General features: G+C 37.8%; 1 protein-coding gene across 6 annotated transcripts in view; it reads left to right on the top strand.

Moving 5' to 3' along the window:
- SYNE2 (spectrin repeat containing nuclear envelope protein 2) overlaps positions 1-18,762 on the top strand; it is a 330,412-nt gene that overhangs the window by 82,640 nt on the left and 229,010 nt on the right. For all 6 annotated transcript variants that reach the window (XM_055435962.2, XM_055435961.2, XM_055435957.2 and 3 more), the window contains exons 7-11: positions 3,259-3,440; positions 6,234-6,430; positions 11,960-12,060; positions 13,733-13,834; positions 15,818-15,955. In XM_055435962.2, coding sequence (XP_055291937.2) covers positions 3,259-3,440; positions 6,234-6,430; positions 11,960-12,060; positions 13,733-13,834; positions 15,818-15,955 — 720 coding nt within the window. The remainder of the gene's footprint in view (positions 1-3,258; positions 3,441-6,233; positions 6,431-11,959; positions 12,061-13,732; positions 13,835-15,817; positions 15,956-18,762) is intronic.

Raw genomic sequence — 18,762 nt, 5'->3', positions numbered from 1 at the left:
CTTACGCACTATATAATACTCTTTTGTATCTGATTTATTTTATTTAACATTATGTGTGTGAGATTCATCCTCTTATAGAGTGTTTCCTTTTCATTGCTGTGTATGAATACACCAGTGCATGAATATACTAGAACTTATTTACCATTCTGCTGTTGACTGACATTTCTTTTGTTGCTAGTTTTAAGTTGTTACAGATAAAGCTGCTAAGAACGTTCTTATATGTGCCATTTGGTGCCTTTGGTGGCCTCATTTCTGTTGCATATTTATCTACGACTGTAACTGCTAGACTGTAGGGCATATGATCTCTAGCTTTAGTAGATCACTGCCCAACAGTTTTTTGAACTTTTTTGTGATTTGCACTATTATCAGAGTTTGAGAGTTCTTTGTGCCAATTCTCACTAATACTTGACATTAAAAAAAAAACAACAAACATTTATTTTAGCTATTCTGCTATGTGTAATGATTTATAGAAGTTTTAAAATATATTCTGGATCCAAGTCCTTTGTTGGGTATATATATATAAATTGCAAATATCTTCTCTGACTCTGTGACTTGCCTTCTCAATCCTTTAATTAACAGGCAATCATAATTTTAATGTAGTTCAAATTTATCAGCTTCTTTTTTTTTTTCTGGTGGCTAGTACTTTTTATGTCTTTTAAAGAATTATTTCCTGTTGCCAATATCATGGAGATGTTCTCTTACTTTCTAGTTCTTTCCAGTAGAACTTTCTGCAATAATGGGAATGTTCTATACTTGTACTGTACGGAACAATAGATTCTAGCTGCTGCTGCTGCTAAGTCACTTCAGTCATGTCCGACTCTGTGTGACCCCATAATTGAACACTTAGAGTGTGGCTAATATGTCTGAGGAATTAAATTTAAAAAAATTTTAATTAAATAGTCACATGTGGCTAGTGGCTATCATGTTGGACAACACATCTCTAAAAACTTAATTATTTCACATGTCACATTTAGGTCTGCAGTCTTTCAAGAATGAATTGAGTTGTCTGTACACCTGAAACTAATACAACATTGTAAATCAAATATACTTCAATACAGAGTTAAAAAGAAGAATAAGTTGATTTGGGTAAATATGTTATGTTAAAGCATTCAAGATTTATTTTTTCCATATGGCTATCCAGTTGACCCAACAATAATTTTTTTTTCCCCTTGCTTTACTGAGAACTTGACTGAGTTAGGGATTACCAAGGACATTGGTAAGCATTAAAAATCTTAACTTACAGAAATGGATACTTTTTGCAGGGGAATGAACAAATATCACATTTTCCCAATAATTAGGATATATAAGGAAGAAAAAATGTCCCTTTACATAGGATCTTGAAAGATACTAAATGCATCTAGTATAATTACTAGGCAACTTTTAAGCAATTGTGTGCAGAATAAGTTTCTCATTTCCAGAGCACTTTTTGTCTTCTGTTTGCTGATATAGCAAGTGTCTGCACTTTCTGTGCTTTTCTCTTTTTTTTCAGTTGGAGGAAAATTGCTTTACAATGTGTTGGTTTCTGCTGTACAACATCACGAATCAGTCAAAAGTATGCCCCTCCTTCTTGAGCCTCCCTCCCTCCCTCCCAGCCCTCTAGGTCATCACAGAGCACTGAGCTGAGCTCCCTGTGCTATACAGCAGCTTTCCACAGCTATCTGTTTTACACATGGCGTTGTATATATTGCTAGTGCTACTCTCCCAGTTCATCCAACCCTCCCCTTTCTCCTGCTTCACGTGTCCATGTGTCCAACATTAATTGAAGAGACCATCATTTTCCTACTACGCTATAGTATCACCTTCATGAGTCAAGTAGTCATGTAGGTATGGCTCCATTTTCAGATTGTTCTGTCCCATTATTTATCCTTGCACCAAGTCTATACTAGATTAATTTCTTTAGCTGTACATTCAGTCTTGATATCTGATAGTGTGTTGTCCTACTTGTTTATCAAGATTACCTTGGCTTCTCTGCTCTTTGTATTTCCATATAATTATTTTTATTGGGATGTTATTGAGATATACCATTGGGTAAGCTTATTGTTAATCTATACATACAACCTACTGGAATTTTAATGAGAATTGATTAAAGTATAAAATCATTTGGAAAAAGTTGACATCTCTTAAATAATGCATCGTTTAATCCTTGAATACAATATTTTCATTTTTTTTCTGTTCAAAAGATTTTAAATTTTTCATTATGATTTCTCATTTGACTGATGGGTTCTATAACAATCTATGACTTAATTTCCAAATATTTGAAGTTTTTTTTTCATATCTTCACTAATTTCTAGTTTAATTTCAGTATGGTCAGAAAATATAATCTGAATTATTTCAGTCCTTCAAAATTTCTGTGTCTTGCTTTATGGCTCAGCATGTCAATTTTGGTAAATAGTCTATATTTGCATAAATATATTTATATACATATACATGCACTGGGTGCCATTTTAGGTGCAAGGCGGTTTGTAAACCAGATGAGGTTTGTTCATTGTGTTGGTCACACCTACTATTAATGGTTATTTGGGAAATCTGCAATCATTGAAAAAAGTGTACATCTTTCAATAACACCCCTGTTTCTGGATGTCTTTTAACATTTTCTGTAGGTATTATCATATTGCCATCCAAGAAATCTGAATCAATTTATGTGTTTCCAGTAATATATGAATATTCATCACTGACTGTTATCTTTTAAAAACTTGTGCCTGCATTACAAGTGAAAACACTGTCCTCTTGCTATATATAATTAGATTTCTGAAATGATCGATGAGGTTATTTTTCATATACGTCAGAGCGATTTTTTTTCTCTCTTGAAACTTAACATCTCCATGTGTTTGATTATTTTTTCCTGTATGTGTATTTGTTTTTTAATGGTTTATAATCAAGGATGCATTTTAATTGACCCAATCTCTCCGGAAATTTTCTTGACTAGCTCCTTTAAACTCAGTTGAGTTTTGATGACTTACGTTGAGCACCAGTGAAGTGCTCTGTAAGCATGGTGGGGGCGTGAATAGATGCCTACCCTCGGTGTGGAATACCACACCTGAGTGATGGCAGCAGCGACAGAAGTCCACTGAAAGAAAACCAGAGTGTAGCCCCAGATGCCAAATGCCATTGTTCCAGAACTTGTGCAGTGCTCATTTTACCTCAAGTAAACTTACTGTTAAATGATACTTTTTAGATCTTGTTTTGGGCTGAAGGTTTTATCTCAATGCTGAGAATTTATGATTCCATACACATTAACAATTATTATGTCTTCCTTAGATTGAGGAGCTTGCCCGGACTCTTCCTGGCAATTATAGTCAGCCTTCCCCGGACAGTGTGAGTGCAGTTGACTCCTCTCCTACCTCAAGTCCTCCAGCTAAGAAATGCTCCAAAGTCCAAGAAAGATGGCGGATGTCTGCAAAGAAGGCTCTTCTCCAGTGGGCTCAGGAGCAGTGTGCCTCGTAAGTAGCTTGCTGTGACCAGGGGAGACACACAGGGCAGCTATACCCACCAACATAACCTTACTGACCTCCAGGTCTGAAAATCTGGCCAAATAGGTGTAAGAGCTACCTGAAATATTCCCTCTCATAAGAAGAAAATGCTCGCTCTCTCCTTCCTCTCACATTGAATTTTTCACATGTAGATGTCTGCAAGCTCGGCCACTCTTGGTTTTAAAGATCAGAAGGTGGTATCACCTGAGTAACTTATCTCACTCCCATGCCCATGTATAGGTGGCCCATTCAGTTCAGTTCAGTTCAGTCGCTCAGTCCTGTCCGACTCTCCGTGACCCCATGAATCACAGCACGCCAGGCCTCCCTGTCCATCACCAACTCCCGGAGTTCACTCAAACTCATGTCCACAGAGTCGGTGATGCCATCCAGCCATCTCATTCTCTGTCGTCCCCTTCTCCTCCCGCCCCCAACCTTTCCTAGCATCAGAGTCTTTTCCTGTGAGTGAACTCATCGCATGAGGTGGCCAAAGTATTGTAGCTTTAGCATCATGGTATACAAATGAAGTAGTCTTCAAATATCCTTTTCTTTAGGCACAATTCCCTTATGCATCTGGAAGGTGGATTTAGATTTTTAAAAGTTTCACCATGCTAGGAGTTTTTTAAAGTCAAGACCATTTTAGTTGACTGTGTATTCTCTTAATTTTAACCTTATATGTGTTCACAGTATAGTTGGCAATAAAGTTAGAAAGGACTTATGGTTGAAAATGTCAGGGGTAGGAAGAGGATTTCCTTTATCTGAGGTGATCACAGAGTGCCTTTCTGAGGAGACCTTTGAGCTGAGACTTGAAGAGATGGCTTGAAGTAGATGAAGACTGGGGAGAAAGTGTCCAGGCAGAAGGATTAAAAGGGCTATTGGGAAACAGGAATGAGGCTGGTTTTGCTATGTGTTGGAAGGTGGAGATACTGAAAAATATCCTCTGAACTGAAAGGGAACTTTTAAGACTGAAGAACGAAGTGGGCAACTCCATAAAGTGCAATTATGAAGTTTATTGTGGGTCACTTACAGGCAGGATCAGGCAGACAGGGATCCAGAGGCACTCCATGCCCCCAAAAGGGGTACAGGGGGATTTAAAGGGGCCAAAGCTAAAAAACAGAATCAATTATGAAGGGAGAGGTATGTCTGCACCAAAAGGAACCGGGAGTTTTTTCCTTTCCCTGGGGTCTTGACCATTAAGCATCTATGTCAGCAAAAGGCGTTCTTCCAGTTTTCATATCAGATGAAGGCAAGAGGAAAAGTTGATGGGGAACTTATCTGGCTTGGGCACATTCCTCGTGAGCAGGCCAAGCCCAGTCATGTAGAGCGAAGAGGGGATGGGACTTCAGGCCTTAACTGGAGCTGACAAATGGAGTCAGTGTGGTCCAACCACATTGCAGCATTGTAAGAACAGAGAGAGAGAAAGGCGGGGGAGGTCAGGAGGAGCCAAAGCTTGTAAGGCCTTGTGGGCCAGAGTGAGCGATATTATTCTAAATATAATACAAACTATGATGTTTTTTCAAATAATTTTTTATTGTGATAAAATATGCATAACAAAATTTACCACTTTAACAATTTTTAAGGGTACAGTTCAGTGACATTAAGTACATTCACAGCTGTGTAACCATCACTGCTAACTGTCTGCAGAACTTTTTTCATCTTGCAAAACTAAAGCTCTGTAACTGTTTAACACCTCCCAACCCCACCTTCCTTTCAGCCTCTGGCCACCAGAGGTCTACTTTCTTTATCAATGAATTTCATTCTGCAAGTTTCCTTATATGAGTGGAATCATGTAGTAGTTTTCCTTCTGTAACTGGCTTATTTCATTCAGTATCATATCACTAAGTTTCATCCATGTTATAGCATGTGTCAGAATTTTGTTACTTTTTGGACTAAATATTTCATTGTATGAACATGCTGCTGCTGCTAAGTCACTTCAGTCGTGTCCAATTCTGTGTGATCCCATAGACGGAAGCCCACCAGGCTCCCCCATCCCTGGGATTCTCCAGGCAAGAACACTGGAGTGGGTTGCCATTTCCTTCTCCAATGTGTGAAAGTGAAAAGTGAAAGTGAAGTCGCTCAGTCGTGTTCGACCCCTAGCGACCCCACGGACTGCAGCCCACCAGGCTCGTCCATCCATGGGATTTTCCAGGCGAGAGTACTGGAGTGGCTTGCCATTGCCTTCTCCAATGAACATGCTACATTTTGTTTATCCATTCTTTCATAATCAGTTCTAAGCAGAGGAGAGACAAAGGCAGTCATCTATCCAGTGAACTACTGACCACTGACTTGGCACAAAATATTGTTTAATTTTTTCCAATGAGAAATAAAATTATTTCTTCCAGTAAAAAGAACTTAATGGTTTGGAGAGATCCAAACTTATTCAAGCCAACAGATTGTTAATGAAGAGCATTAAATTTGAGTATCACTGTCATGTGAAGGACTTTTAAAGACAGATTTCAGGCCCACTTCCAGAGTATGATTCAGGTAGACCTGGGGTTGGGCCTGAGAATTTCTACCTGCAGTCCAAGTGATGCCATTACTGCTGGGCCAGGGGCCACACTTTGAGAACCAATGTTTTGTAGTTTCCTGAGCCTCATCAAACTTGGCATTTGACTTTAATTTGATCTTCTGATTAAAATAAAATACTTTTCTAGGTTGACTGACATAATTTGATTTGCTGAAATTTAAGTCCTGATGAACAGAGTGGAGGTACTTTGATATAGTCTTTTAAATAGTATTTTTAATGTTTTTATTCTTTTGTGATAGGTATGAATCTGTCAATGTGACAGATTTTAAGTCAAGCTGGAGAAATGGGATGGCTTTTCTGGCTGTCATTCATGCCTTGCGACCAGACCTGATTGACATGAAGAGTGTGAAGCACAGATCCAACAGAGACAATCTGAACGAGGCCTTCAGAATTGCAGAACGAGAATTAAAAATCCCCAAAATGCTGGAACCGGAAGGTAAAGAAGCTTCTTTCTTTTTGAAACAATGTCCAGTGTGAAGAGGATTTGAAAATAGTCTCCACATATGAGCAAACATAACAGCATGATATTTAAGTCCTGGAGGGCTTAACTTTAAACTCTTTATTAAATTTCATGAAATTAAGAATTTCTACCTATTACCTAAACTTAGTACTTGCAGGGATGATGTCATAGCTGAAAGCAAATGATGCTGTTTTGCGGAATAATGTGAGTCTTTGTCTTAATTTTCTTTTATTGTGTTCTGTATTGTGTGCTCCTTGATTTGATAATTCTTTTTCTAAAATTCTTTTCTATTTTTTTCTAAAATATCTTTTCTCAAGTGAGATATTACTTTGAGTTGTCTAGGTGGCTCAGATGGTAAAGAGTCTGCCTGCAACGCGAGAAACCAGGGTTCAATCCCTGGGTCGGGAAGATCCCCTGGAGAAGGGCATGGCAACCCACTCCAGTATTCTTGCATGGAGAATTCCATGGACAGTGGAGCCTGGTGGGCTACAGTCCATGGGATCACAAAGAGTCAGAGATAACTGAGTGACTGACACTTTTCACTTGAGCTGTCTATTGTCTATGTACCTCCCTTTTCCTATTCCCTCTCCCTAATTAAAGCTGGACCTCTGTGAGGACAGAAACTACTTTCTCTGTTTCTTGCTCTGTGGCTGGCCCAGCTTTGACACTGACTGCTCAGTTTTGTTGGATTGTTAAAAACAGTAGCAAAATCCTAAATACTGGCTATATTCAAAGATACAATTATCAGGTTATATTTAACTTCATGAAATTGAGATTTAAAAAATTCACTTCTGGAAAAGCACTCTACTTTGGATTGCATTGTTTCCTAATGTGCATGCTAAGTTGCTTCAGTTGTGTCTGACTGTTTGTGGCCCTATGGACGTAACCCACCAGGCTCCTCTGTCCATGGCATTCTTCAGGCAAGAATACTGGACTGGATTGCCAAGCCCTCCTCCAGGGGATCTTCTTGACCTAGGGATCAAACCTTATGTCTCCTGCATTGGCAAGAGGGTTCTTTCCCACCAGGGCCACCTTCATAATGTAGCCACAGCTTATTTATTTATTAAACAAACAAATAAAACACCAGGAAGGTCATAAAAACAGTGTGTGGTAAAAGTTACAAAGAACTAACAGGTCAAGAGATACAAATTCTAGTATCGACTCAACAACAGGGGTGTATAGGTCAGTGTTTAATATGAGGCTCTCTGAAACAGGTGTGTACGTATGTGTGTGTATGTGTATACATGTTTAAAGGATGTATAGCACAGTTTACAAATAAAAATATATGATGCACTTTATTAGAACTTCCATATAGTCCCCAGATGCCTTTGTTGATTTTTGCCAAAATCTTATATCCATCTGTAGCCAATCTCTGGTTGCAGTTGCTGAACTGGTATAGTTCTGACACCAGTGTGGGTGGATAACTTCCTTTGCATTAATGAGTAAGTGGAACAGCAAAGAGGCATGTCAGAACTTCACTTGTTCTTCAGTGATGTGAATGAATTTTTGCTGAAAGAATACTGGAAGAATTTGAGTTTTATTACAGACACAGTTTTACAGCTATAGACAGGACATACTTTTAAGATTAACCTGCATTATTAACAATTTCTCCATCTCTTTCTTAGCACTCAAAAAGTGTTAGTCTCTCAGTCGTGTCTAACTCTTTGTGATCCCATGGACTGTAGCCTACCAGGCTCCACTGTCCGTGGAATTCTCCAGGCAAGAATACTGGAGTGGTTAGCCATTCCCTTTTACAGGGGATCTTCCCAACCTAGGGATTGAACCTGAGTCTCTCTCATTGCAGGCAGGTTCTTTACCATCTGAGTCACCAGGGTAGCCCTCTTAGCACTCAAGGAAACAGCAAATCAAGCCCTCATTTGCTGATTTTCTGTGGTATAAATTTTGCCACCGATGTGAGGTCACTGAACACATTGGGAAAAGATGCACAGGAGTATATCATTGTGTATTATTTCTATCTTACAGATGCTATAAGCATAGCCCCAGGAGTGTGGATAAGTAAAATGCAAAGAAATAGTTGAGTCCTGATGAGGTTTGAGTATTTATTGCCCTTGTTTTAATATGATTTATGTAATTGTACATTTATATAATTTTTAATGTTGTGTTTAACAATTTAATGACCAGCTTGCTCAAGCTGGTATAAGCACATCACTGACTGAGTTGACTGTGTCTTTGTCACTTAACCTTTCTGGTTTTAAATAGCCTTATTAGGATATATTCATATACCATACGGTGTACCCATTTGACTCTACAATTGAATGGTTTTTAGTATATTCTCAAAAATTTGCAACCATTATTACAATCAAATTTAGAACATTTTTGGCACCCCCTAAATAAACACAGGGAGCCCATTAGTAGTCCCTTGCCATTTCCTGCAACCTCCCAACCCTGCCAACCATGCCTCCCCCAACTTATAGCCCTGCTGCTGCTGCTAAGTCGCTTCAGCCGTGTCCGACTCTGTGTGACCCCATAGACGGCAGCCCACCGGGCTCTGCCGTCCCTGGGATTCTCCAGGCAAGAGTACTGGAGTGGGTTGCCGTTTCCTTCTCCAATGCGTGAAAGTGAGAAGTGAACGTGAAGTCACTCAGTCGTGTCCGACCCTCAGCGACCCCATGGACTGCAGCCCACCAGGCTCCTCCGTCCATGGGATTTTCCAGGCAAGAGTACTGGCCCTAGGCAACCACTAATCTACTTTTTGTCCCTGTAGATTTGCCAATTCTGGAAATTCACATGAATGGAATCATACAAATACCTGGCCTTTTGTGACTGGCTTTCTATATTTTATTTTGCTGACAAAGCAATAATTTTGGGGGGAAGGTTGCCTGGATGGGGAGCAGCTAGGTAAGGAACCAGGAGAACTGCTCTGTGACTGACTTCTTTAAATTTGCATAATGTTCAAAGTTCACCCATATTATGTTGCAACATTTATTGATATTTCTTTTTTACTTTTTGATATACTTTATTTTTAGGAACAGTTTTAGATATACAGGAAAATTGGGAGGGTAGTACAATAAGTTCCTGTATACCCACATCCTGCTTTCCCTATTGTTAATATCTTAGTACAGTACGTTAGTTACAATTAATGAGTCAGTATTGTTATAATAAAGGCAGTACTCTGCCCACCTTCTCTTAGTTTTCCCCCAATGCCCTTTTTCTCTTAGGGATCCTGTCAGAGTACGTTCCATCGAGTCATCATATCTCCTTGAGCTCCTCTTGACTGTGATGATTTCTCAGACCTTTTTTTGTTTTGTTTTTGATAACTTGATCGTTTTGAGGATTACGGTTCAGATATTTTGCTGGATGCCTCTCTACTGGAATTTGTGTTATGCTTCTTCTCAGACTGTCAGCTCTACAGCACTGTTGGCGTTGACCTTGATCTGTCTGAGGTAGCATTTGTGAGTTTTCTCCACTGTGAAGTTACTCTTGGTTTTCCTTATCCCATACTGTCCTCTGTGGAGGGACATCACTAGGCACAGCCCACACTCAGGAGACATGCTCACTCTCCTTGAGGGCAGGTTGGCTACATAAATTATTTGGAATTCCTCACAGAAAAGTTGCCTATTCTTCTTCATTTAATTACTTATCCAACTATTGATGTCACTGTAGACTCAATACTACTTTATTTTATTGCTCTGATTAGAAAAAATTCCATTCTTGGGCAGTTCCTTACTCTGGCACTGCGAGACGCTCCAGGCTCATCTTCTGTACTCCTTCTGTAGTCCCGGGATCAGTCATTCCTCCAAGGAGCCCTGATTCCTTTCATTGGAGAAGGGTCATTGGAAACTGAGGTCTGGGTGCTGTGTATGCTCTCTGCTACTGATTCTTACTTTTTTGAAACTTGGTTGTTTTTGTAGAAGTTAAATTAGCTGATATTCCTAAGTTAGGCTAATGGTTCCATATTTCTAGAATGTTAGGTTTGTTATTAGTCTGATTTCTTGTTGCTTGTTAATAATCCTTCTTATTTGACCTTCACCCATCTTCTTGTTTTTTCTTCCCTCCTTTATTTTTCTTACTTCTTTTTGTTTTTTAATCTTTTGTCTTACCTTATTGACTTTTCATTATCTTTTAAAAATTTCTTCATTTTCCCCCATGCTTTGCTGTGTTTCCTATTTCTGTTTTTTAACTGCTTCTCTCCTTATGTTTGCTAAGTCTTTATTACTAGTGTTAGCTATTTTCTCTTTTCTAGTTTGTGAAAATAACCATACAACTAGAGGAATAAACAATTTAATCAAAACAAATTTCTGCTGTATAAATGATTTCCTATAATTCATTTTATATAGTTTAAATAATAGATCAAAAATGTGAAGTACATCATGATTATTTATGGAGACCAAATACCCAAATCATATTTGAATAAGGGAATTATCTTTTGACACAATCTTGTTAATACTTTTATTCACTATGCGTACCTTCTTATCCAATGAAAATATTTTAAAGTATCCAGTTAAGGTGATATAATTGTTTTATCTCTTGATATTTCTATTTTTTCCAATAAAAGATAAAATAATTCTTAGGGATCCTTTCTTTATTGAAACCCCACTCCTACCTTTTTATTGATTCTTTTTATGTGCTTACTGTCTTTAATTTCATTATTTGGATATAGATTAGTTTCACTTCTTCTCTCAGGTAACTTAAAGCAGTCACTGGGAAACATGTTTCCTAAAGCATGCATAGTTTGTTGTATTTGTTTGTTTTTCTCCTAACTGCAAACTCCTTGAGGGGCAAATAATGTCTTAAGGCATCTAGCATCTACTCAGGAGTCTAGCACCTACTTGCTGAATGGAGGGATGAGACAGTCCCTATGAGCAAAGTCTGAGCCTTACATATCATGCTTGTGACCTGCATTTGCTGATGCTCTGTAAATATTTTTTAAATTGAATTTAATGGAATTAATAAACATAGATTTTCTTGTCAATATCTTCACTGGATATAGCTAAAGACATCCCCAAGTTACGTGTTCATTTTGCCTGTAATGTATTACAATCTTTTCTTTTGATTTTGCAAATTAATTTATTATAGGCCTGGAGATGTTCTGCCCTTTAATTAATTTACAATACTTTAAATTTGTGTAAATCAACATTTTCCAAATTTATTTCACCATGGACAATTTCAGTAGAACACAAAGACTGGCCCATTCTTACAAACCTGGAGGAGTTTCTGCATTGTGTCACCAGAAAGAGGAAGGCTTTCCTTTTCCTTTCCACCCTCCCTGACTACTTATGTCTTCATACATACAACATGCCCAGTGACTTTTTTATTATTAGGAAACCAAGGCTGTGCATGTACTCCTGCCAGGATTCAACACAGCTCCATTTGACTCTAGATCTAAACTCTTAACTACTGCATAGTCTTGGAGCAAGGGTGAGTGTGCAGAGATTGCATGATTGGTTGACTGCTTTGATTCATTTCAAGTTCGTTTCAATACTGTTCTTGAGTATTACAGTAAATCACACCTATAGCTGATTGATACTGTGGTGTATTTTGCAGACGTGGATGTTGTTAATCCTGATGAAAAGTCGATCATGACCTATGTGGCACAGTTTCTGCAGTATTCAAAGAAGGCACCTGGGTCTGGAGATGAAGCCCAGGTATGTCTTTATAAGTACAAACCAAGCTCATTTTTGTTGTACCCTACTAATGGTTTAATTTTTAGCATAGAGGCATAATTCGCACACAGACCTTAAGTGTACAGTTCAGTGAGCTTTGACAAATGCATGCACCATATGTCATACTTTAATCATGATGTAAAACATTTCTGTTACCCAGATGTTTCATTGTGCCTCTCTGTCTGTACTCCTCTACTGTAAGCAACCAGCCCTCCAGTTTCTTTCAGTGTAGATTAGTTTTGCTTATTTTTTTTTAAAGTTAAAAGCAATAATTTATTAAAGTTTGCTGAATTACCTAAGACAACATTTAGATAGTTACTGTATAGGACAACTTATAGAAGGCTTTAAAAATATTTTAGAGATATCAGACTTTTATCTATTGTAATTTTTAGCATCTTTATTGAGATACAGTTCCCATACCATAAAATTAAATCATTTAAAATGTACAATTCAGTGGTTTTAGTATGTTTACAAAGTTGTGTACCATCATCACAGTCTAATTTTAGCATATTTCCAGTTTATCTGTTCTTTAGCTTCATATAAATGGAATCATTGTGTTCCACTCTTAATCCTTGTTTGTTGAGACACTCCTGAATTTCCATCAGATTTTTACAGTTTTTTCCTTTGACTTTCAGTTAGTTACACAAAGTATTGTGGGTGGAAATTTCATAAAAATTACTGAGCTGAAAATAAACAGCCTGCTTCTATACGGATAAATGAGTGCCATCAATTTAGTAAAATGATTTTCCAATATTATTTTTAAATGTAAGCTACTTCCTCAGACATGTAAGCATGCAGTCGTATTACTGCATTTTGTTTGACCAATTTAGGACTATGTTTTCCCAACTGTTATGTTTGAGGCACCAAGCCAGATTGTTGCTGACTCTGGAAGAGAAACTCAAGCTGAGACTTGGGCTTGTAATGCACTTCATTTATTTCTGACCTGCTGAGTAGCTTCTTTTTTCTAATTAATTTTCTTAATAAAAACTAAAAAATTCAACTGTCCATGAAATCAGATGCAAAAATATATAGAAAAACTCTTCCTTAGTAGGAAGGAAAAAGTAAATGAAGGTTAAAGGAGACTAGAAGTAAGATGTAATTTCTTTTGCTTTATTCCCCAGCAGTAAACTTTGCTTCTAAATGTGTGCAAGCTTACCACCTAAACGAGAATCTAAAGGTTGCTCATTTCCATAGGATAGCTTAACCAAAGCCTTTAATAGTGCTATTTGTAGCATCTTTAAATTGTTCAAAATATGTTTTGTCATTTATTTAGTAGATGTAAACATTTCTTGAGTTACCCATGTTTAGGTTTATTGGAAAGCAAAATTCTGAAATGCCTGTTATAAATAAATGATTTAGAATAACATTCTCTAAAATTGAAGAATGATGGAAGTGAATAAGCCAAAAGCTAAGAGCTTGACTGCCCTGTTCTTTTAGCACGTTATGTTCAGATTCTAGTTTCAATCCATTTTAAAATTTAAGGTGCTACATGAGCAAGCAAAATCCTTCTTTGACATAGTGAGTCACTGGTGTGTAGTGATTACACTATTTCACTGATGTTTGAAGTTGTTAATTTTGTTGTTAAAAAAAAAATCACAAAGTCTATTTAGGATAGAATTTTAAATGTGTGTGTATGGGTGTGTGTGAATTACAGGGAAAGGTGAAAGATGCTATGGTCTGGTTAGCTCTACAAGAGAAGAAGGTACAGAAAATGCTAGCGGATTCAGAAAATGAGACCTACTGTAAAACGTATGAAGTAAGTATGACTTTAAACAGCAATTTTTTTGTGGTTTACTCTTAGGGAAGAGTAGGATGATTTTAGAAAAACAGTCTTTCAGAGCTAATTATTTAAATACCAAATTAACACCCAAGTTTTAATGCTGAGTTCTAGGGACAGAGACTCTGGGAAATCTTGTCAAAGTGCAGGTTCTAAATCAGTAGTTTTGGGATGGGGCCTCAGACTCTCTGCATTTCTCACAAGTTCCCAGATGGTGCTGATTCTACTGATCCTTAAAGAACTTTGAGTAGTAAGGTTTCAGTGTGGAAACTGGCAAACTGGTCTCTTGACCCTACCACCTGTTTTTACAAATACACTGTTATTGAATATATTATATTATAATATACACTGTATACGAGCCATGCCCATTTAAAGTATTGTTTGTGACCTCATTCTCATCGCATTGTTGAATAGTAACAGCAGAGACTGTATGGCCCAAGACACAAAGCCCAAGATGTTTGCTATCTTGCCTCTTACAGTACAGGTTTTCCAATCCCTGGTCTAGAGCAGAAATATGCTTTTCAGAAAGAATTTGAAGGAAAAAAAGATTAGGAAATCAGAAATGGAGCCATCCCAGAAGTACAGTACAGGATTTCAGCCAGCATGTCCTTTGGGGAGTAATAACAACTGATATTATCACCATATATTGAACATTTGCTACATATCAGGCACCTTGCTGACAAGCATTTTGCATGTTATAACATCTTTCAGAGTATGGTATTGTTATTTCAGTTTTACAGATGAAGCTAAGACTTAGGAGGACCAAGGGATTTTCCTAAAGTTACATAGATTCTGTAAGGAAGAGGTGGGATTTGAATGAAGTCTAGCTTTAAAGCTGTAGCTCTCTTGGTGTCCTGGTGCTTCTCCAGGGTAAGCAGTTATTCCCTGTGCCATCTTGAAAGAGACTTAACAGGAGCCAGCGTGAATGAAGGGCCCACAGGTCTGTTTTCAGAATCCAGTCTGCGCAGGCTGTGCTCCCCACCTGGTCACCATCCTAAAGAGGATACTCTGACGGGTCTACACAGCATGAGCACCTCTAGGTCTTTATCCCCACATTGGTTACGGGAGAGAGTTGGATGCATCCAGTCCAGCCTTTCTGTGGATTGTATGACTTGCTGGCCTCCCCTTTCTTTTGGTTTGGAGCCACCACCACAGGAAGGGATCTCATCTTCCTTCTGTCTGAACTGTGTGGGCTTCTCATGCTTCCTGCCTCTGAGCTCTGGCCTTAGGGTTTTTTTCAACAAGGTGCTCAGTGTCCACAGAAAGTATCTTGCTCTCTCTTTGATTTACTAAAGTACCACAGATTCAGGTTTCCTAAATGAAAGACTGTGAGGTTATTTTTAGAAAGAATTTAATTATCCCTCAGTTTGAACACAAAATTTAATTAGAAACATGGCCAAAATTTATGGGTAATCTTTTGAATAGTATTTATGCAGTTGATGACTGAAACACCAGTATTTCACACAAATGCAAGACAACAAAAGATTTATTTATTAAGTTTTTGAAGGCAAAGACAAAGTATTTTCTAAAGTCCATGTCAAATGACTTGGGAAGAATTGACTGAAGCTCAGTAAATCATGGACACTTCAAAAACCATTTATACTTGACTGCTGTCATATAATTCTTATTTCCACTCATTCTTATTTTGTTGTGAACACATATTTAGGGAGGAGAAACTTACATTTTTCATGGGTTATTATGATTTGTCCTCTAGAGCTGGGTGGCCTTGCTGCCTTACTCCAGTAGAGGCAAAAGCTATGACTTATGTCACTGTAAGGGAGCCCAGATCGTGAGCGTGCACTGAAGAAAGAAAATGGATGGGTGACAGAATCCTCGACTTAGGGAATTTTAGTGTTTTCTAAGTAAAAATTTAAATATAATTTACAGCTATAGACCTTCAAATAGCAAATTACGTTTTATAAACTGGTTTAAACATTTCAGTCTTTACTCTTCTAATTGTAGAGCCTGCTGTCCTTTTTGGAGTCATTCAACAAAGAAAAAGAACGCTTTTTGGATGTCCTGACAATAAAAAGGGATGTAGATGACCTGAATAAAGATCAGTTGCAGTTGAGAGAAGCCTGGGATGGTCTCAACTACCAGGTTACTGTGTAATGTTGATTAGAACGTTTTTGTGGGGCAGGTTGTTTGTTGGATCAGAGCTTTAGGCTTCTATGAGGAATTCTGTAAAAGACAGGGTAGATGCTTCAACAGAAAGTTGTGAGAATGTTACTATATTTTCTCCATGATCTCGTTTGAGTAGTGGTTGATATACATAGGAATTTATAACATTCTGTTTAGAGAAATTGCAAGCTTATCCAAAGTTTTTGTATCTGCCATCAGTTCTTACAATCAGAATTCTTATTCTATCAATATTGACCTTCAGCCTCCTCTCTGCTTTGGGACAGTACCATGTGTTAATATCAATAGATGCTTCAAGTGGGTAGGGACAAACCCAGAGAGAAAGTGTAGTGATAAATGTGTGTATGTATGTCTGGATATATCTGGATGATTTCAGTCATTTTAAATTTATTGACTCATGTGTTATGGTATATAACATATGGTGTATATGGAAGAACATGTATCCTGTAGTCATCTGATATAGCATTCTGTAAATATCAGTTAGGACAAAGTGGTTGGTAGTATTCAGATTGTCTATGCCTTGACTGACATTTTGTCCAGATATTCATTCTATCAATTTCTGAGAGAGGATTATTAAAATCTGTAGAATCCTTCCTTTAGTCAAATTTTGTGTCATGTATTTTAAGACTTTGTTATTAAGTATTTACATTTATGACTGTTATGTCTTCCTGAATCAACACTTTTACCACTATGAAATATTACTGTTTATCTCTGGTAAGACTATTTTTCTAGATGTCTACTTAATCTGATATCAATATGATCATTGCATTCTTCCTATGCTGACTGTGTGGCACATCTTTTTCCTTCATTTATTTTCAACCTGTTTGAGTCTTTATATTTAAGGGGCATCTCTTATAGATAGCATATAATTGGATCTTGCTTTATTATCCACTCTGACAACATCTGCTTTTTCACTCAAGTGTTTAGACAATATTTAGTGTAATTATTGATATGGTTCAGTGTAGGTTTATCATCTTATGCTTTTTTATGTTTGCATACATGCTGAGTTGCTTCAGTCATATACAGTTCTTTGTGACCCCATGAACTGTAGCTGGCCAGGCTTCCCTGTCCATGGAATTCTCTAAGCAAGAATACTGGAGTGGGTTGCCATGCCCTTTTCCAGGGAACTTCTTGACCCAGAGATTGAACTTGTATCTCTTACATCTCCTGCATTGGCAGGCGGGTTCTTTATCACCAACTAGTGCCACCTGGGAAGCCTTTTTAAATATTTATCCCCTCTGTTTTTGGGAGGGCTTCCTTGGTGGCTCAGATGGTAAAGAATATGCCTGCAATGCAGAAGACCTGGGTTCAGTCCCTCCTCCAAGATCCCCTGGAGGAGGGCATGGCATCCCACTCCAGTATTGTTACCTGGAGAATCCCACAGACTGAGGAACCTGGTGGGCTACAGTCTATGAGGTCGCAAAGAGTCGGACATGACTGAGTGACTAAGTACACACTCCTCTGTTTTCAGTATCTCTATTCTTTCTTTTCTTGCCTTGTTTTAGGTTATATTAATTTTTAACATATTAAATTCCATTTTAATTTATCTATTGGCTTTTTAACTCTACCTCATTGTATTTTTACTGTGATTACAATATACATTGTAAAATTTTTGCCATCTACTTAAAAGTTGTAAAATTCTAAGTTGTACAACTTCTTACAATGTGTAGAAGTCTTACAATCAAATCTCTCACTTTTTTATGACTGGTTGCTTTATATATAGAAATATATGTATGACACACACATATATTTTAAAGTCCCCAAGACCATGTTATAAATTTTTGTTCAAAACAGTCATGTGTTTTAAATAAATTAAGGGAAAAATCAGTTTTGCCTATTTATGTAACTATTTACATTTCCATTGTTCTTTGTTCTTTCCTAGAGATTTGAGTTTCTATCTGAACTTACTTCTTTTCAGCTTGAAAACATCTTTTAACTTTTATTGCAGGTCTTCTTCTTTATTTTGGCTTCCCTTTGTTGCCGTGTACAAGCTCTTCATTGCAGCGCACAGGCTTCTCTCTAGTTGTAGTGCTTGGGGGCTTCCCTTGTGGTGCAAAGGCTTAGTTGCTCAATGGCATGTGGGATCTTAGTTTCCCATCCAGGGATTGAACTCACGTCTCTTGCATTGGAAGGTGGATTCTTAACCACTGGGACCACCAGCGAACTCCTGTCTTCATTCTTTCTAAACAGTTTTGTTGAGGTATGATTTATATGCCATAGAATCTGCTCATCTTAAATGGCTAATTGACTTTTAGTGAATTTACAAAGTTACAACAGAGATTACGCATCACAAATACTCTTTGGCCCTGAAAACGTTTGCCAATCCCTGCTCAAGACTCTTGACCACCAGGAACGACAGCCTGTTTTCAGAATACATTTATCATGCTATCTGTAAAATGTGTTAAACACTAGCTCAGTGGCTTAAAAAGAGCCACACTTTCCGAGTCCCTAATTTTGAAGGACCAGTGCAGCTCCAGAAATCTTCCCATAAAATGGCAGTACTCCTTGCATTATCAGCTCCTGTTCTGATCACAGCTCTGACAACTCTGATCCCTGTGAAGGGCAGGAACTCTGTTACAAATCCTCAACAAGACAGGAGAGGAAGAAGATGCTGTCTGTATAATTCAGGCTGTTCCAGGCCACTGAGATCTGGCCTCATTTTGCTGCCTATGATTTGGAAAAATCACCCAAAATAATGATAAAAATCATTAAAAGAACTATTTTACAAAAGTAAGTGCTGCAGATTGACGGTAGCTTGAAAATCCAAT

The sequence above is a fragment of the Moschus berezovskii genome, chromosome 9, assembly GCF_049115385.1.
Source record: "Moschus berezovskii isolate FMDL1 chromosome 9, NW_MosBer_1.0, whole genome shotgun sequence".
Taxonomy (NCBI): Eukaryota; Metazoa; Chordata; class Mammalia; order Artiodactyla; family Moschidae; genus Moschus; species Moschus berezovskii.
This window is presented reverse-complemented; position numbering and strand designations above follow the sequence as displayed.